This window comes from Sinocyclocheilus grahami, unplaced genomic scaffold (assembly GCF_001515645.1).
Source record: "Sinocyclocheilus grahami isolate Dianchi unplaced genomic scaffold, SAMN03320097.WGS_v1.1 scaffold1220.1, whole genome shotgun sequence".
Taxonomy (NCBI): Eukaryota; Metazoa; Chordata; class Actinopteri; order Cypriniformes; family Cyprinidae; genus Sinocyclocheilus; species Sinocyclocheilus grahami.
In genome coordinates, this window is record NW_015506399.1 from 100,108 (window position 1) to 118,170 (window position 18,063).

The window sequence follows — 18,063 nt, forward strand, 5'->3', positions numbered from 1 at the left end:
GTGTTGCTGTGCCAGAGAACAGGCAGGACGACGAGGATGCAGGATACAAGAAACCTTTAAATACTTCACAAGAGGGTAGGGGCACACGCACAGGGTATCAATCACAATAACTGACCAACTGGAACACAATGGACAGGTGTCTTCAGCCGTTGACATCTTGTTTTGGGTCAGTTATTCTGTCGCGGTGTTGCTGTGCCAGAGAACAGGCACGACGACGAGGATGCAGGATACAAGAAACCTTTAAATACTTCACAAGAGGGTAGGGGCACACGCACAGGGTAACAATCACAATAACTGACCAACTGGAACACAATGGACAGGAACTGATATAGGGTGGATAATGAGGGGCAGACAGGTGAGCACAATGAGGTGATTAACTCATAATGAGAACAGAAACAACCAAATAAGGACACAGAGGGAGAAACCATAATAGACAGTCCACAGGGGTGTGACAGCATTATTGTGTATGTAATTGGCATCACAAAATAATTATTAATATTTATAATATAATTATATAATATAAATTAATTAATTGTAAATTAAAAATAAATAAATTTAATCTGGATTTTTAATCTGGATGTTAACTATTTTTTTTAGTATATAAGCAGAAACATGATTTCAAATATTATATATAATATTCAAAATTACTTAAAATATATGTAATCTATAAAAATATAACCTAAAATATATAAATGTATACATTAGCTAAGTTAATTTGTGTACTAATATGAATATTAATATGTATGAACAGTAATATAAATTAATTGATAATGATTTAGTATTATTATTATTATGTAAATATTAAATAAATGTAAAATAATGTAATTAAATTAAAACAGTTGCACTTATTTCTCAGTTACTGTAACAGTATCTACCAAATTCAGTCTGTATACTGTGGAAAGTATACAGACAAGCATGTGTAAGAATTCACACAACAACTTTCCGACAAGGTCCTTGACTGAGGTAGTCACTCATCCCCGAGCGATCATCCTCGGCACTGGGATGCTGTAATTCCTCATGTTCCGCATCATGACACATGTGTAACATGCATGATATATAATGTTTGTGCAAGTGACGGAATATTCAAGGCAGTGCAGGTTTATATATCGTCAGACCTTGAAAGATAAATAGTGCAGTTCTGGCTCTGGTCAGGCAGGGTCTCTTTTTGCAGAAGGGTCCTTGAAAAACTTGGTCTTGGTCTATGTGACACGCATACATTACCCAAGAGAAAGAAGAGACAGAGACTCAGAGAATCCTGTGATCCTCCCTTTAGCCGTACAAGCAAAAATCCTTCTCAGATTCGATAATCTTGCATTTTTAATTTTGTGATTCTTTGGTAGGAACCAAAAAGTTAGGCTAGATTAGTGTCTTGAGAGATCTTCTAATTTTGGAGTGTCTGGAGTGATGTCATGGAGTAAGCCAGTCATGCAGTAACGCAACTCTACATGCATATGCATTTAGACGAAATGTATATGCATGCACATAAATGTAGCTATAGCTCTTCTAGGTAGAGATGCACTGATTGATCGGCCAGGGATCGGAATCGGCCGATTTTCCTCATGATCGGCCCAGATCGGTGATCGGCCGGTCAGTCTTACTTCTTTCCGATTTCGAGCCGATCCGTTTTGTTACCAGCGGCACAGGCAATAATGTCAGCCATGCATTCTCGCTCTCTTCTTTCCGACGACCCCTTCTCTCTCACACACGGCTCATTTGCTCCTTTTAAATAGTGCTTGTATTGCAAATTATTTTAGTCATTCCCGCAGGTTTCGAGCTTATACCAAACGCGCACGCACCACCACTGATCTATATTAGTGGAGCGCACAATCCGTCAGTTTTGGAAAGTTAAATAGTTGAGAAAGAGAACGCATGTTGTGTAACAGTATACTGGGTCTGTGGATAAACTCTTAAAGGGACCGCAGTCCAATATTCCTGCTGCTGTCTGTCATGTTAATCAAACAACAAAAGACAAAGAAAATAATGTTCTGCTCTTGACTGAATACGTTTTATAACTTTAATGGTAAGCATTAATCTGTATTTAATTTTTACAATGAAGACTACAGAAATTAAAGTAATCAAAAGTAAAATATCACTGGATGTGTTATTTTACATTTGATTGCTTTAATTTCTGTAGTATTTCTTAACTGAATAAAAACTTACTTAACCTGAAAAACTGACCTGGATTTTTTTTATTTGTTCTTATTTTATTACCGACTTTTCATTTATTTTTTTATGAAAATCAATTGTTGACATTTTTGCAGATTTATTAAAAAAGAAAAACTGAAATATCACATGGTCCTAAGTATTCATACCCACTATATATATATATATATATATACATTTTTTTTATTTATTTTTTTTTTTTTTCCTATATAGCTCTGTCTGTATACATATGCATATAATATTACACATATGCCTTAATAATTAGTAATTAACACCCAAAATTGGCTTACAAGAAAATACATAAATCTGAAGAAGGATGGCAAATATGTGTATTTCTCCATTGGTGACTGACTATCAGTTTTGTTTTGTTTTGTTTTTTTGCCTCTGATGGTCTTTTACATAAAGGGTTTGAGCATATTTCAACATAATGTGTCCAAAAAAACATCTAGCCTCCAATGTGTCTGTTCTGCTCTGTCAGCGTTACAGGTTTTGACATCCTCTGATACAAAAGGTGTTTGGATGTTTTATTCATATGGTTATATATGGATGGTCCCCTGGAAGAATCAAGGAACCGTTTCCACTTTGAGTAGCACAGGGTGGGGAAGCAAAAGTGTTCAAGGCTAAACTGGAGTCTTTCTTTATGCAGTTTAAGCAAAAATGCAAATACTTGCCCCACGTAGGTATATTTTCAACACAGTTTGAGAGAGTCAGTCCCATTTCACAAGCCTTATTCTCTTAACAAGTTGTAGAGGTGACAATCATTCCTCTGTAAAGCAAAGATAATCTGGTGTTCTCCTCATAATGGGTCTATTTCTCCCATAGGAATGAAAATTCACACAGGAGATGCCTATAATAACTCAGTTGTTTCTCAAAAATGGCATTAAATGAAGGCCAAATGGAAGGAGGGAAAAATTTAAGTTTCTAAATGTGCTTAGATTTGCCAATACATTAAAGTGTCAAAAGTTTTTTGCGAGACCTTATAATCAGAGTTATGCGATCTATAAAGTTAACATGAAATTAAAATGTAATGCATTTTCTTTTTTAAATACATGTTCCTGATATGTGACATTTTAGAAAAATGTTCTGCACCTTTAAAATGGCATTCCCTCCTGGGTGATGTGGCAAATCCTTCTTACTGCACTTTTTCAAACCTTTCCCTCCAACAATATTTAGAATTATTCATGTGTAATGCGATATGAGTACAGTTTTCAAAAACTAGAGATGTGTGAGATTACTTGAAAGAAAAATTTCGCTCCCATTTAATGTGATTGCTGTATTGGAGAAACAGCTTAGATATTAAATAATAATAATAATAATAATAATAATAATAGGAGAATGTATATATATATATATATATTATTTTTTTTTGTCTAGTGCATCAGCTTGCGGAAATAAATGCTACTTCTGTTGTGCACAAAAAAACGAAAAAACAAATTGACCAACATTGTTTTTTTTTTCATTTTTATTTATTTATTTATTTGCTCGTTGTACCTTTTTGTCATGTCTGGTTAAATGTTAAATGGGTTTCTCACATTTCCTTCCAATGCTGAAACAATCTAGTAATTGAAATGTCCCACCCCTTTTCAACCCTAAATAAAATACAATAAAAACTAATAACCAAAAACAGCCTTTGGCAGATATTTTGACTGCAAAACTCAATAAAGTGAATTTTCTTTGGATGATTCAAAGCCTCAATTTCCAGTAAACTTACATTTCAAAAGTTCTAATTTATTTAATAATTTAGTGTTTGACCATTATTTTTATTATTATTTATAATTAATTAATTATTAATTACAAAGTGTTGATTTCTGGCGATCTGCATGAAAACCAATGGAGATCAAATTGATCCCAACACAAAAATTGCAACAGTTTTTGTACAGCCTTTCTAAAACACATTTACATGTCGAAACTTGGCATGCACATTCATGACCCTAAATTTGAAATATTCACCAGTTTTCAATAAGAAATACATCGTTTAACCAGTATTTCGAGCAGTTTAAAAATCAAACGTGGGTCAAATTGACCCCAACACAACAGGAGGTTTAATATTGATTAAGATTTTATGATTCTACACTCGACTCGACTTATTTCATTTGTGTCTAATTTTAGTTTAAGAGAACATCTGAGACCAAGTGTGTACTTAACCAAATGAAATATGAAACCAGTAAGTCTCCTGCACTATAAAAGAGCAACTTCTAAAAAAAATATAATAATTTTTGTCTGGGTTGCGCCACACACACACACACACACACTGATTAAAAGCTCTTCAGAGGAAAAAAAGGATACGTTTAATCAGAGACAAGTCCACCTTACTAATTGTGAATATAAAGCTCGGTGGTGATTGATGAGTTTACTTTACTCTTTGACCTCATTCTCCTTCGCTCCTCATCATACTCCCTCTATCTCCCTCTCCTTCATTCTGTCTCTCTCCCGCATCTCAAAGACATTCTGTCCTGTCATTGAGGGTTTTTTTCCATCCCACACTCCATCCATCCTGACTCACACTTAATGAGACTTGTCTTCACTCATTTTGCTTTTACAGCAATTTTGGGTTATTTTACTCGAGGTAAGATGATTGCAAACATTATATGGTTAATAGACCTATTAAGTGAATCATACTTACATGCATTGAGTTGGTAATAACTTTTCAAAATGATACTTTTATCTTTATGTTTATTTAAGTCTAGTAAGTGGGTGCAAATTTATGGAAAAGTCTCTGGAATAATCTCTCAAGCATGGACAAAAACTACTCAGGTGCTGGAAAGATCAGTTGCTCTCTTCTGTCAGGGGGAAAAGAAGACAAAGTTAATTTGCTGAGTTTCCAAGGTCACTGGGTTGCCGTGAGCATTATTCAGAGGTAACAGTCACTCCTGTTAATGGATGCTGCTGTACAAGTGTGAGACTTTTTATTCAAGGTGTCATTTGTGGAGGATATTCTGAGTGCAGATGCTAAAATCCAGAAATAATAAGGTTTTTGGTTAGCGAATGACTGAAAAGACAGTAAAAAGTGAATTGATATCAAATCCATTAGCAGGAAAGTTTCTATTAATTAAAGAAATTCAGAAAAATAATTTTCCCTCAGTATTGGGGGGAAAATATATAGGTATGTACATATTTTAAAATGTTTCAATATTTTGTTTTAAAACTGAAGCTTCTAAAATGTTTAGCTAATATTTAGTTTAAATGAGTGATGTCAATCGATTAAAAAAATTACCGAATCACACATTTTTTCCAGAAATTAATCGCGATTAATCCCACCTAACATTAAAGTTTTTGTTAATGTACTTTTATATTGCAATAATTTCACATTCGATCTTCAAATTAATGTCTTTATTACAACATAGAAGCTATATTTTTAATATTTGTTTAATGACATCTTTTTATGACTGAAGGCAAGTATCGCTGATACCAATACTACTGATGTCTCTAGGAAATAGTTTTTTTCCCTAATATTTAACCACTGACTATAGCCATTCAACATTACAGTATAATTGAGAGCTATCAATTTTAACATTTATAAGACTTTAAAAAATTACTTCTAATTTAAGTTAACTTAAAACAATCTTCACATAATCCCCATTATAATAAATGTCATATATACCTGTGCCCTTCAGCAAGTAGAAAATTAAATATAAAGAAACTGATAAAGTTCAAACACTAAATTCTTAATTAAATATAGATGAATCCTTAAAGCCACAAAAGTTATTGATCTGCGTCTAAATAAACACAATTCTTGTCAAAAAAAAAAGAGACAGAAGCAGCAATTGTGAGTGCGGTTTAACCCCAGCTTCGCCCCTGCATTTATTGTGTTAAATATTTTTAATGCGTTAAACTGAAAAAAATAATCGCCTGCGTTAGCGTGCTAATTTTGACAGCACTAATTTAAATATAAAATGTATCATTAAAAATATATATAATTTAAAATTAAAGTTTATATATAAAATTGTATATATATAATTTATTTAAATTTTGGCCTGAAATGCAGGTTTCTCAGTTATTTAGTACATCAGAACTCTTGCTCAAGCTAAATTTCAAATGCATTATTCTAACCCCCTTTTTTTTCCCTCTGATTGAGGTGCATCCAGAAAAAGCTGATTGTTTTTTGAGAAGGTAATCTAGAATAATTGGTGCAGATTCTCTGTGGCTGCAACTAATTTTGTTTATGGGCTTCTACTATAAAGTCTCATTAGCTTTTCTTCTGAATGGAGAGGTTCTAGCCCGGGTGTGAGCTCTGACCGTTCAGCTAATTACTGACTGCTCGCCCGAGTGCTCTGTTTACTGACAGAAACGGACAGTTCACTCCTGCCGATGACCCGGCTGTGCAATCAGCCCACGCTCTCCTTTAATTACGAATTAATTTCAGCATTGCTGTTTGTATTACCAGCCACGGTTTGCACAATTCTTGACCTCAAACAGTCAAATAACCCGGGGAATGAGTTTCACCCCTTCATGGGATGGTGTGATTGAAGTGTCTAATGTCTTTTGTGCCATTTTTCTCTGGTAATTTCCACTGACTGGGCTGCCAAGACAATACTGCGGTCCTTGTAATACACTTTTATATATTTATAGCAATATTTATGGTATTAGTAGTTATGCAGCTAGGATGCATTAAATTGACCAAAAGTGACAGTAAAGACTTTTGTATTGTTAAAAATACAAAAATTGTTGTTTCCAATAAATGTTATTTTCAACTTTCTAATGATTAAAGAAATTTGGGGGGGGGGGAAATATATCTTGATTTCTATAAAAAAATATTAAGCATCTCAACTTTTCAATATTGATACAGTAATACATGTTTCTTGAGCATCAAATCATCATCATATTAGAATGATTTCTGCAGGATCATGTGACACTGAAGACTGCAGTAATGATGCTAAAAATTCATATTGAATTCAGTATATTCATTGGAATTGAATTGGAATTAATCGGATCATGAAAAGTGAATGTTTCATTCCGGAATTCATCCAGACCTGAATGCAAGTTTGCTATAACATTGCCTAAAAACCCATGCGGTTACTAGTTAACATAATACAATCATTTCTGCACTGATAATTTATGCACAGTAAGACCGTGATGTTTATTAGGCAAGTAAATAGGTTTGATGTTGAATTCTTGTGCATGCATGGCTCAAGGTATAAGCTTTTGTTTGCTTTAGTCTATGCTTGAGTCATTAAACTGAGTTTGAGAGGATCACAACACTTATTGGATATAGTGACAATAAAACACTCAGGAGAACCGGAGCTTGCAGCGCTTTGAGTGTTCTGTCAATGTTTTGCCTTATCACAAATCCAATGAGCCTTGAGACACAATGCATTGAGCAGACTACTTGTGTGCAGAGCTCAGACAGTAGGTATCCCATGGGTTCACATTACGCCTTCCTGAAACATTAAACGCTCTTGTCATTTCTTGCTGTGCTTTGGGAATGACAGTATTGTTATTTAGGGCTTTTTTAATTATTATGTGGTGTATCTAGAGGGCATGCAGTGCAGTCAGACATCCAACCCAACATGTGCCAGTTTGTTTTCATGTCTGATCACTCGTTCAGTTCCCAAAGAGAGGTAACTTTCAGAGCAAAGACGTAAATAAGTCTTGAAAGAGCAGATGGCATTTAGATGTGTGAATCTTATGTATTCAAGTCACATTTCACCCCCAAATCAACAGAATAATAATAAATAATATTCATGCATGAGGATCGTTAAGAGTTTTGACATTGTGACTTTGTTTTCATGACAGTTAAGCACATTTCTGCATAAGTATCATGATCCGTAATGCAAATATATATATGATGTAATGTGAAAAATGGATTGTTACAATTATAAAGCATTCATATATTAGGGTAATTTTTGACCTTACATTTATGCTCATTTAATGCTCAAAATAACCTCCAGATACATTAGGGTAATGCAAATGTGTGTACAAATGTGCACATACAAGTTTTATTTAAAATCTCTCAGGTGCAGTCTGCAGGAACCATTATTATTTTAGAAATGTCTTGTATTTGTCATAAGATTTTTGAGAGGATAGACATCGGCTTGAGGGCTGTGTAATCCTCTTTCTATCAATTAAGCAGGTTTTTTGGCTTGCATCTCCTCTCTCTCTCTTTCTGTCGACATTGTATAGTGTAAGATCTCATGTCAACACTGAATGATCTGAGATTGCATATCTCAGAGGATGATCCTCCAGTCAAAAATCCTCTAGGCAAATACATAATTCAGTACAACATCCTCCTTTTCTATATACAATCACTTTAACGGTGATGTGTATAATGTTGTGATGTTAAATTCTTTCTCCTGTTCCAGTTTAATGTGCAGAAACAGTTCTAAGTAAGAAATTTGTAGGTTGACTTCCTGAAGAGTAAGTATTTACCTAACAACCACAGAGAGCACCCTAGCAACCACGCTAGGACCATTGCACAGGCAAAAACCACTCACATTTTGAATGTAATGAATGTACTTATTTTTGCAAATCAGGTACATAACAGGTTTCTAGCTTAAGGGTTTGTTGAAAGATTGTGTGCTTAATGAGCCCTGGTTATTGAATATATTGTAATATATTGATTCATATCAGTAGTCACACACCAATGTTTCCTTGTCTCTCATTTCAGCTACATTCTAATTCAGACAAAGGCGATGGTTCAGTCAGGTACATCCTTAGTGGTGAAGGAGCAGGAAGTATCTTCATCATCAACGAGGTAACGGGAGACATCCACGCCACCAAAAGTCTGGACCGGGAAAAGAAATCACATTATGTTCTTCACGCACAGGCCATAAACCTCAACACCAACAAACCCCTGGAGCCAGAGTCAGAGTTCATTATAAAAGTTCAGGATATTAACGACAACGCCCCCAAATTCCCCGAAGGACCCTTTGTCACATCTGTGCCTGAGATGTCGGAAGTTGGTGAGATTTCCTAGTTTTCTTATGATCTTTTTTGTCCAGCACTTGATTAGGGCTGGGCGCTTTTCCCGATTTTATCGATTAATTCGAATTTATTGTTTTGCCACGATTTTATTTTTTAGAAATCGAGGAATTTTGAATAGAAATATTACCAAATGTTAGAATTAGACACTTTGACAATATGCCGGTGATAACAGTAAAGAGAAAAGAACGATCCAACCGCATGTCGGTGCAAGTGATTAACCGCTCACGTGTGACGTGCTCTGTCAAGGACCATAAATATAGCGCTAAGCGCCATTCACACAGAATGCGCTTTTGTGTTGACAAAGATGCGACGTGGGCAGTGCGTAGGTAAAACATGCAAGAAGATGGGAGTGAACTTCTTTTAACTTGAGCGTAGTGTTTTTAGAATGCTGTTTCATGCATAATATGCTGCAAGAGACGCGAGCGCAACAGTCAAACACATCCATGTTTACACATAAAAAACTATGGAAAAGCAGCGCAAATGAATAAAAAAACCTGTAAAGAACTACTACTGTATGTCTGCTATTTCATGTTTGCATCATGGTGACATGCTGAAAGCTGCTGTTGTTTTTAAAGAACATTTATAGTTAATAATAGTCTACTGGTGTTATACCTTCAGTCATTTTGAATTTGAATTACCTTGACTTTTGAGATTTTTTATAAGCATTTTCCTCGTATTATTTCTGAACACATAATATGTATAAGACAAGTTTGTACAATATGTAGTTGTAGTTTATGCATATTTTCTGCAAAGATATTTAACTATGAAATATCAAAGATATTTAAGTGATTTGTTTAACATTTACATCATGTTGACAACTTTATGTGTACTGCACTTAGAATAGAATTGTCTTTAACTATAGAGGGTTAATAAAGAAAAAGTTACTTGAATCATGTTGTTGTTACATTTTCAAGTTGACTAGTTCAAAATCGTAAAAAATCGAGAATCGGTCAAACATTCTGGAAAAATCGAGATTTACATTTTTTGGCAAAACGCCCAGCCCTAGCACTTGTCCTCACTTGTACTTGTCTGTTAAAAAACGGTGTGTGCAAATGTGTGTGTGCAAAAAAAATAAAATAAAAATAGCTGTCGAAAACCTATTCTAACCAAAGGGCTTGTACTGGCTCAAACTCATAAACTGTCACTCTCTACGATCTATCACTTCTAATTCAGATCTCCCAGATTCACTCCAAATGGCTTTTTTCTATCCAGCCTTTGGCTTTTATGGTGTTGTTTTGTGTTTTGGGGCTGGAGTTCCCTCAGGAGCCCGACAGCTCTTAGAGAGCACTATGTGCTCGTGATTTCTGCAGAACGCTCCACTTCCACTAGGAGAAATAGTGAAAATATATACAGAGAGATTCCCTTACAGTAGGGTTTCCCCAGGGTGTGCGAACCCCTAGGGGTTTGTGATGGAACAGCAGGGGGTTTATGAGATTGTGATAGAAATACTAATGTGGAATAAGTTAATGCATTAACTTATGAGCTCAATACAATTTGTTGAATACTGCTAAATTTAATAGATAATTTAAATTTAAAAACAGCAAATAATTATATATTTAATTATAGTCATATATTTATATATCAATGTAAAATAAACATTTTTGCTGTTTTATTTATTTATATTTTGATTTAAAAACTTTGCATACTTTATATTTCCCTCATGTATTTTATATTCCCCATTGTTGCACAGTGTTGTCACCATTAAGTGCAAGCAAATGGGGGAATTTTATTTTTAATTGTTTATTTTTTATTTTATATAAGTTATGTTCATATTATTAATTAATATAATCATTCATATTTCATTTTTGCATATTTGGGTCAAGTTTAGTCTAGTTTATGCATCCCTTGTTTTTTCAAACAGTTTGATGAATGTAATGCAATGTACTGATTTTAGAAATGGATGCATTGAGTAATTTCACATTTCTTGCTTTCTTTTTCATACACTGAACAAGGGAGGATTTTTTTTAAGCACCATTGCAAAATAACAAATAGCTGAAGATGCACAGTACTTTTATAAATGTGTTTATCCATGTATTTTATCCTCCTAGAAAAGTAGTTGTATTTAGGTATTTAGATCATAAGAGGTTATGAACCAGTGCTTTAGAGGAACGTTTCTCCTGTAAACTCACTTCCAACCCACACACAGTATGTCACTGCTGATTTCCAGAAAGTTCCTATTATGTTATTGATATATCAGAAGTGAAATATTTGATGTAATATGTACAGCATGTCGCTGCAGCACATGTTCTCACTCTCAGCCGTGCCAGATATATTTTTTGGATCTCTCTGGGAGTCAAGAAGGCTATATTCCTGGCTCGCATGTACAAATTAAATATTTCTCTTTGTTTTGGCAGTGCAAAACACTTCTTGGTGGAGATTATGTCCTGTGGGTTTAGGAAGCTTTGTTTATTGTTTATTTAGGACCCAAATGGCTGTTGCCATAGCAACTGAAGCCCATACAATGATCTGTGATATCGTAAGACTAGAGTACCAGCTGCAATCAATGTTGAAGGACACTATTATTGCCTGGATGTTGTTCATTACTGTTGGCGATTCATGCACAGAGTGGGTTCAAAATCCCAATTACAGATGTCTTGGAGAACACGCCGCTGTTATGTTAGAGCTGTACTGTCCACTTCACCATCATAGATTAGTTTTCTCTCGAGGTGATGTTCTGCCTTTATAGGATATCAGTCTGATAGATGATATATTTGTTCCTCTTGTTAAAAATATAACAACATATATATAAATATAATATATATTTTCATATTTATATGTTGTAATGAAGTTTGGGATCGTTCAATTGTAAATTCAATTGTAAAAGTAATTGCATACATTTTTATAATTTTAATATTTTTAAGATTATCAAAAACTGTCAAAAACACAGTAACAATCTACAATATTATTACAAATTGAAAATGTTGTATTATTTGTAACAATTGTATTATTGCAATTGAAAATATTATGAAGCCAAACTTTATTACTTATTTTTAAGTTATTTTTATTTTTTAGCTATTATTTTTATTTTTAAGGTATTATATATACATATGTATATGATAAAGAATATGTCAAAAACCGTAATATTACAAAATATTATTACAATTTGAAATAATTAATACTACTACTAATAATAATAATAGTATAATTATATTATATAATAATTAATAATAATAATAATAACAATAATTTGGCAAGAGCGGCTTCCAAATCTCTATACTTATCTTGCTGGATCTGTCTGCTGCTTTTTATACGGTAAACCACCAGATTCTCCTGTCAACCCTATTGGAAAATGGCATCTCAGGAACCGCACGCCAGTGGTTTGAGTCTTACCTCTCAGATAGGTCCTTCAAGGTATCTTGGAGAGGTGAGGTGTCCAAGTCGCAACATTTAGCTACTGGGGTGCCTCAGGGCTCAGTTTTTGAACCACTTCTCTTCTCTATCTACACTTCACTAGGTTCTGTCATTCAGAAACATGGCTTTTCATATCACTGCTATGCTGATGACACTCAAATCTACCTCTCATTCCATCCTGGTGATCCGATGATAGCTGCTCGCATCTCAGCATGTCTAACAGACATTTCTTGTTGGATGACGGACCACCTTCAACTCAACCTGGCTAAGACAGAACTGCTTATGGTTTCAACAAACCCATCACTTTGTCAAAATTTCACCATTTCACCACCACTCCTTCAAAAACAGCTAGAAACCTTGGAGTTGTGATTGATGATAAGCTGAATTTTTCAGACCACATTGCTAAAACTGCCCGGTCCTGCAGATTTGCTTTATACAACATTAGGAAGATCAGGCCCTTTCTTTCAGAACATGCAATGCAACTCCTTGTTCAAGCTCTTGTTCTATTGGCAGGTCTTCCAGTCACTTATGTCAAACCTCTAAATTAATCCAAAATACTGCTGCAAGATTAATCTTTAATGAGCCAAAAAGAACGCACGTCACACCTCTGTTCATCAATTTGCACTGGCTACCAGTAGCTGCTCGCATAAAATTCAAGGCATTAATGTTTGCCTACAAAACCACCTCTGGCTCTGCACCCAACAGAGTTATGTGTCCTCTAGAAGCTTGCGTTCTGCAAGTGAATGACGCATTATTGTGCCATCTCAAAGAGGCACAAAATCCCTTTCACAGACTTTTTCATGAACTGTTCCCTCCTGGTGGAATGACGATTGTATCTAAATAAACAAAACATTCACACTGGGATTAGCACTCAATGTGTTTCCATAGGGATATAAACTCAGTGCAACCGGTTTCATAATCATTCCATTTGGAAATGTAAGACTAACCAGATAACCCAGAGTTGGTCTGGCAGCACAGCATCACCTCAGCTGGCAGTCTGAGTTGGAGGAACACATGCTCAGTCGATTAGTATTGATGGGATACATGGAGAAGAGATGCTGTGGTAACAAGGATCGACAGAAAAAGAGGGAAATTAATAATTACTGTTATTTCCTCTTATTCTGGGGTTGAGCGTTTGGAGGCGTTTATCTGTAAGCATCTGTGAGCAGACTGAGTATGTTTGGACGCACACACTTATGCCCCCATGCATCTATCTATCTATCTATCTATCTATCTGTCTGTCTTTCTGTCTGTCTTTCTGTCTATTTATCTATTGTTTCATCCATCCATCCATCCAGTATTTATATAATCAAAACTTTTTTTTTTTCTTATCTTTAATTAATTTATTTATTTATTTATTTTATTTATGTTACTTATTTTATTTATGTTTTATTGTTTTTGGTGTATAGGCAGATTTTAAAGGTTTAAAAAAGATTCAGGTCAAATATCAAAAAATATCTTGAAACTGCATGAGATGTTAAGACAAGTGTTAAGTTTTCAGAAATTTATATTGAATATCAGTGTATTTTTTATTGTTATTTTTAACTTTTAAATGTCAACTAGTGAATAAATTCACTAATGCAGTAAGGCAAAATACACTTTAACTGGAAAACAAGTTAAGTAGACACAAAACTAGTAGAAAAATGTGCACCAAAGTCAGCATAAGCCATCCTGGAAATTTGTGCTTGTGTAAGCTGGTCTTTTTCAGCAGGGTTTCTTAATAAAGTGGCTGCTGAGTGTTTACAGCCATGTTAAACAGCAGAAGATCAGTATTGACTCCTAAATATTACCCAGCTTACCACTTAGCTGCTGCTTGCGTTGCAATTTTACTGTAATTTTATTTTTATTTTTTTTATTATGGGTAAGATTTTGATTAGGAGTTTGTAAAACTCAATATCTTTATTAGTTGTGCAGAAACATTACTCCCTCCACACACACACACAGTTCATCTGCTGGTCCTGGGAGACACTCTTGTGAAAATTTTAGACAAGCTGTTTCAGCAACTTTCCAGCTGCTGCTAGAGACTGATAGAAATGTTTTCACTAATGCTGAGAGCTGGATAGAGTACAGAGAGGGATGAGATAACTCATTTTAACCCACTGAAGCTTCAGTATTGGAACCAAAATTACGCTTATCTGAAGCTGTAACAGTAATTGCGGCTATCAGGTCTTTATGCTGTTGAACTATGCAGAAAGCAGTGAACATTGTCTCTCCCATGTGCATTACGCTGAGTGATGACCGTAATTGAAAAGCTTTTGAAAGTCTTTGTGGGAGAACATGGCTTTTCGACTTTACTCTGGCTGTGTCTCACCACAAGAGAACACTGCAGAAAATCATGTTATTTATAAGTTTTTTTTGTTTTTGTTTTTTCATCAATGGGGTAAGAAAAATGAATGCATTAACTATATTGTTAGTTAATAACATATAATGCATTAACATTTTATTTTTATTTTATTTTATTTTTTATTATTTTCAATTTGCCGTTTGGCAGTTTCAGTAAGATACATAAACACAGAAGAGAAAACTTCTATACTAAAATAAAAATACTTGAAAAGACAAAAATAATTATGTTCATTCGCTCTTCTTCAGTAGAGAGAGACAATTTACCACAGCAAGGGAAACTGAGAAAGATAAAGAAGGAAATTCAAGATTTTGCCATAATCCTATTTTACGCCTCAGCCCTCAAAACTGCATTCAATGTTTTGTGGTGTTTGCAGTTAGTCAGCATCAGACAATGCAGATGGATGGACTGAACCCGGTGAGCTGTGATGAAAGTAAGCAAGAACAAGTGCAGATGAGAAATGCGACCCGAGCCAGCGTGAGGAGTGAGAGATCTACTGTCAGCTGGAAAAAAAAAATGAATGCAAGAAAGACAGACTGTAAGTGGATGGCTGAAATGAACAAAGACAGAGCAGGGAATGAGAGGGCTTAAAGGACACAGAGAGAGATTACAAAGCACATAACTGCATTTCCAGCCTGTCTTTAATCTTTGTTGATTTAGTATGGGCGGAAACAGTAGAGAAACTCTCCTGGTTTGTTGAGGGACTTGTTTCAGGTCTCCATGAAGATGATGTGATGGTGTTTGAGGAATCGTTCTGTACAGTCCACTTGTGTTGTATTTAATTTAATTTTTTTCCTCCACAGACACAAACACATTAAAGGAATAATTCACAAATTTACCTCACACTCAGGCCATCCATGATGTAGATTAATTTGTTTATTCATGGGAACAGATTTGGAGAAATGTAGCATTACATCACTTTCTCACCAATGGATCCTCTGCAGTGAATGGGTGTCGTCAGAATCCAAATAGCTGATAAAAACATCACAATAAATCCACAAGTAATCCACTCAACTCCAGTCCATCAATTAAGGTCTTGAGTTTGTAATAAGAAAATCCATCAAGATGTTTTTTTTTACTTCAAACCTTTGCTTCTGGCTAAAATATGAGTGTTCTATCCATATTTCTTTCTCCAGTGAAAAAGTCTTCAGGATGAGTAAATTTTACAGAAAATGTTTATTTTTTTGGGTGAATTCTTCCTTTGGGTACATACATACCGCCCTTCAAACAACAGCACCAATAGTTTATTATTTCTCTTTCTGCAGGTACATCAGTTTTTCAAGTCACAGCGACAGATGCAGATGACCCTACATATGGAAACAGTGCACGGGTGGTATACAGCATTCTGCATGGACAGCCGTACTTCTCCGTCGACCCCAAATCCGGTAAATTCATGACATCTTTTCATTGTGTGTCTGTGAAAGTGAATCAATAGTGCTTTTATTGCTTGCAGGTTTAAAACTGCTGCCGCATTTCGTCAAGTAGGTGTACAATTAAAAACTATTCTCAGAAAATTGGCCCTAGCTTGTCAAATGAGTTGTTCATATTAGAATGTGAAGTTTGTTTCTCAGAAAACAGCTGTGGGCAATTCAATACACCACCGGCACCCTTCCACTGTTCAGAAACAGAGCTTGACATGCGTGCTGTATTGTTTGGATCTCAGCTTTATAATGGAGTGCATCCCTGGAGAATGAGGTGGCGAGAACATTGTGTAAAGGCTTTCAGGGATAAAGAAAGACGGAAGGAGAGAGAACGAGATTCTGAGTGCTTTGAGATGGATTTGGTGTTCATTAGAGGTGGACATTGTTTGAGGGTTTTTACAAAGAACCATTAAATGTTAATGGAGACAGTTTGTTTTGTGTCAAGAAGCGAAAGTTAAGATAGCAAGAAGGACAAAGGAAAGACAGAAAGGGGAAGGAAAGAAGGATGGAAAGAATCATAAAGGAAGGACAGATAAATAAGGACAGAAAGAAGAAAGGGAGAAAGGAAGAGAAAAAAAGAAAGAAAAAATAAGAAATGAGATATAAAAGAAAATAGGAATGAAGAAAACATAAGCAAAGAAAGAAAGGGAAGATAAAGGAACAAAGAAATGAATGAAAAAGGGGAAGAAAGACAAAGAAAAGGGACAGAATATACAGTGGGTACGGAAAGTATTCAGACCCCCTTAAATTTTTCACTCTTTGTTATATTGCAGCCATTTGCTAAAATCATTTAAGTTCATTTTTTTTCCTCATTAATGTACACACAGCACCCCATATTGACAGAAAAACACAGAATTGTTGACATTTTTGCAGATTTATTAAAAAAGAAAAACTGAAATATCACATGGTCCTAAGTATTCAGACCCTTTGCTCAGTATTTAGTAGAAGCACCCTTTTGATCTAATACAGCCATGAGTCTTTTTGGGAAAGATCCAACAAGTGTTTCACACCTGGATTTGGGGATCCTCTGCCATTCCTCCTTGCAGATCCTCTCCAGTTCTGTCAGGTTGGATGGTAAACATTGGTGGACAGCCATTTTTAGGTCTCTCCAGAGATGCTCAATTGGGTTTAAGTCAGGGCTCTGGCTGGGCCATTCAAGAACAGTCACAGAGTTGTTGTGAAGCCACTCCTTCATTATTTTAGCTGTGTGCTTAGGGTCATTGTCTTGTTGGAAGATAAACCTTCGGCCCAGTCTGAGGTCCTGAGCACTCTGGAGAAGGTTTTCGTCCAGGATATCACTGTACTTGGCCGCATTCATCTTTCCCCCGATTGCAACCAGTCGTCCTGTCCCTGCAGCAGAAAAACGCCCCCACAGCATGATGCTGCCACCACCATGCTTCACTGTTGGGACTGTATTGGACAGGTGATGAGCAGTGCCTGCTTTTCTCCACACATACCGCTTAGAATTAAGGCCAAAAAGTTCTATCTTGGCCTCATCAGACCAGAGAATCTTATTTCTCACCATCTCACAACTCCATGCGGGCTTTCATGTGTCTTGCACGGAGAGTCTTCCGTCGGGCCACTCTGCCATAAAGCCCCAACTGGTGGAGGGCTGCAGGGATGGTTGACTTTCTACAACTTTCTCCCATCTCCCAACTGCATCTCTGGAGCTCAGCCACAGTGATCTTTGGGTTCTTCTTTACCTCTCTCACCAAGGCTCTTCTCCCCCGATAGCTCAGTTTGGCCAGACGGCCAGCTCTAGGAAGGGTTCTGGTCATCCCAAACGTCTTCCATTTAAGGAATGGAGGCCACTGTGCTCTTGGGAACCTTAAGTGCAGCAGAAATTTTGTTGTAACCTTGGCCAGA

The 18,063-nt window shown here is 35.6% G+C and overlaps 1 protein-coding gene across 8 annotated transcripts in view; it reads left to right on the top strand.

The window, feature by feature from the left end:
* Positions 1-18,063, top strand: part of LOC107568143 (cadherin-18-like) — a 187,003-nt gene that overhangs the window by 86,660 nt on the left and 82,280 nt on the right. For all 8 annotated transcript variants that reach the window (XM_016253996.1, XM_016254001.1, XM_016253999.1 and 5 more), the window contains exons 3-4: positions 8,768-9,062; positions 16,042-16,161. In XM_016253996.1, the coding sequence (XP_016109482.1) occupies positions 8,768-9,062; positions 16,042-16,161 (415 nt within the window). The remainder of the gene's footprint in view (positions 1-8,767; positions 9,063-16,041; positions 16,162-18,063) is intronic.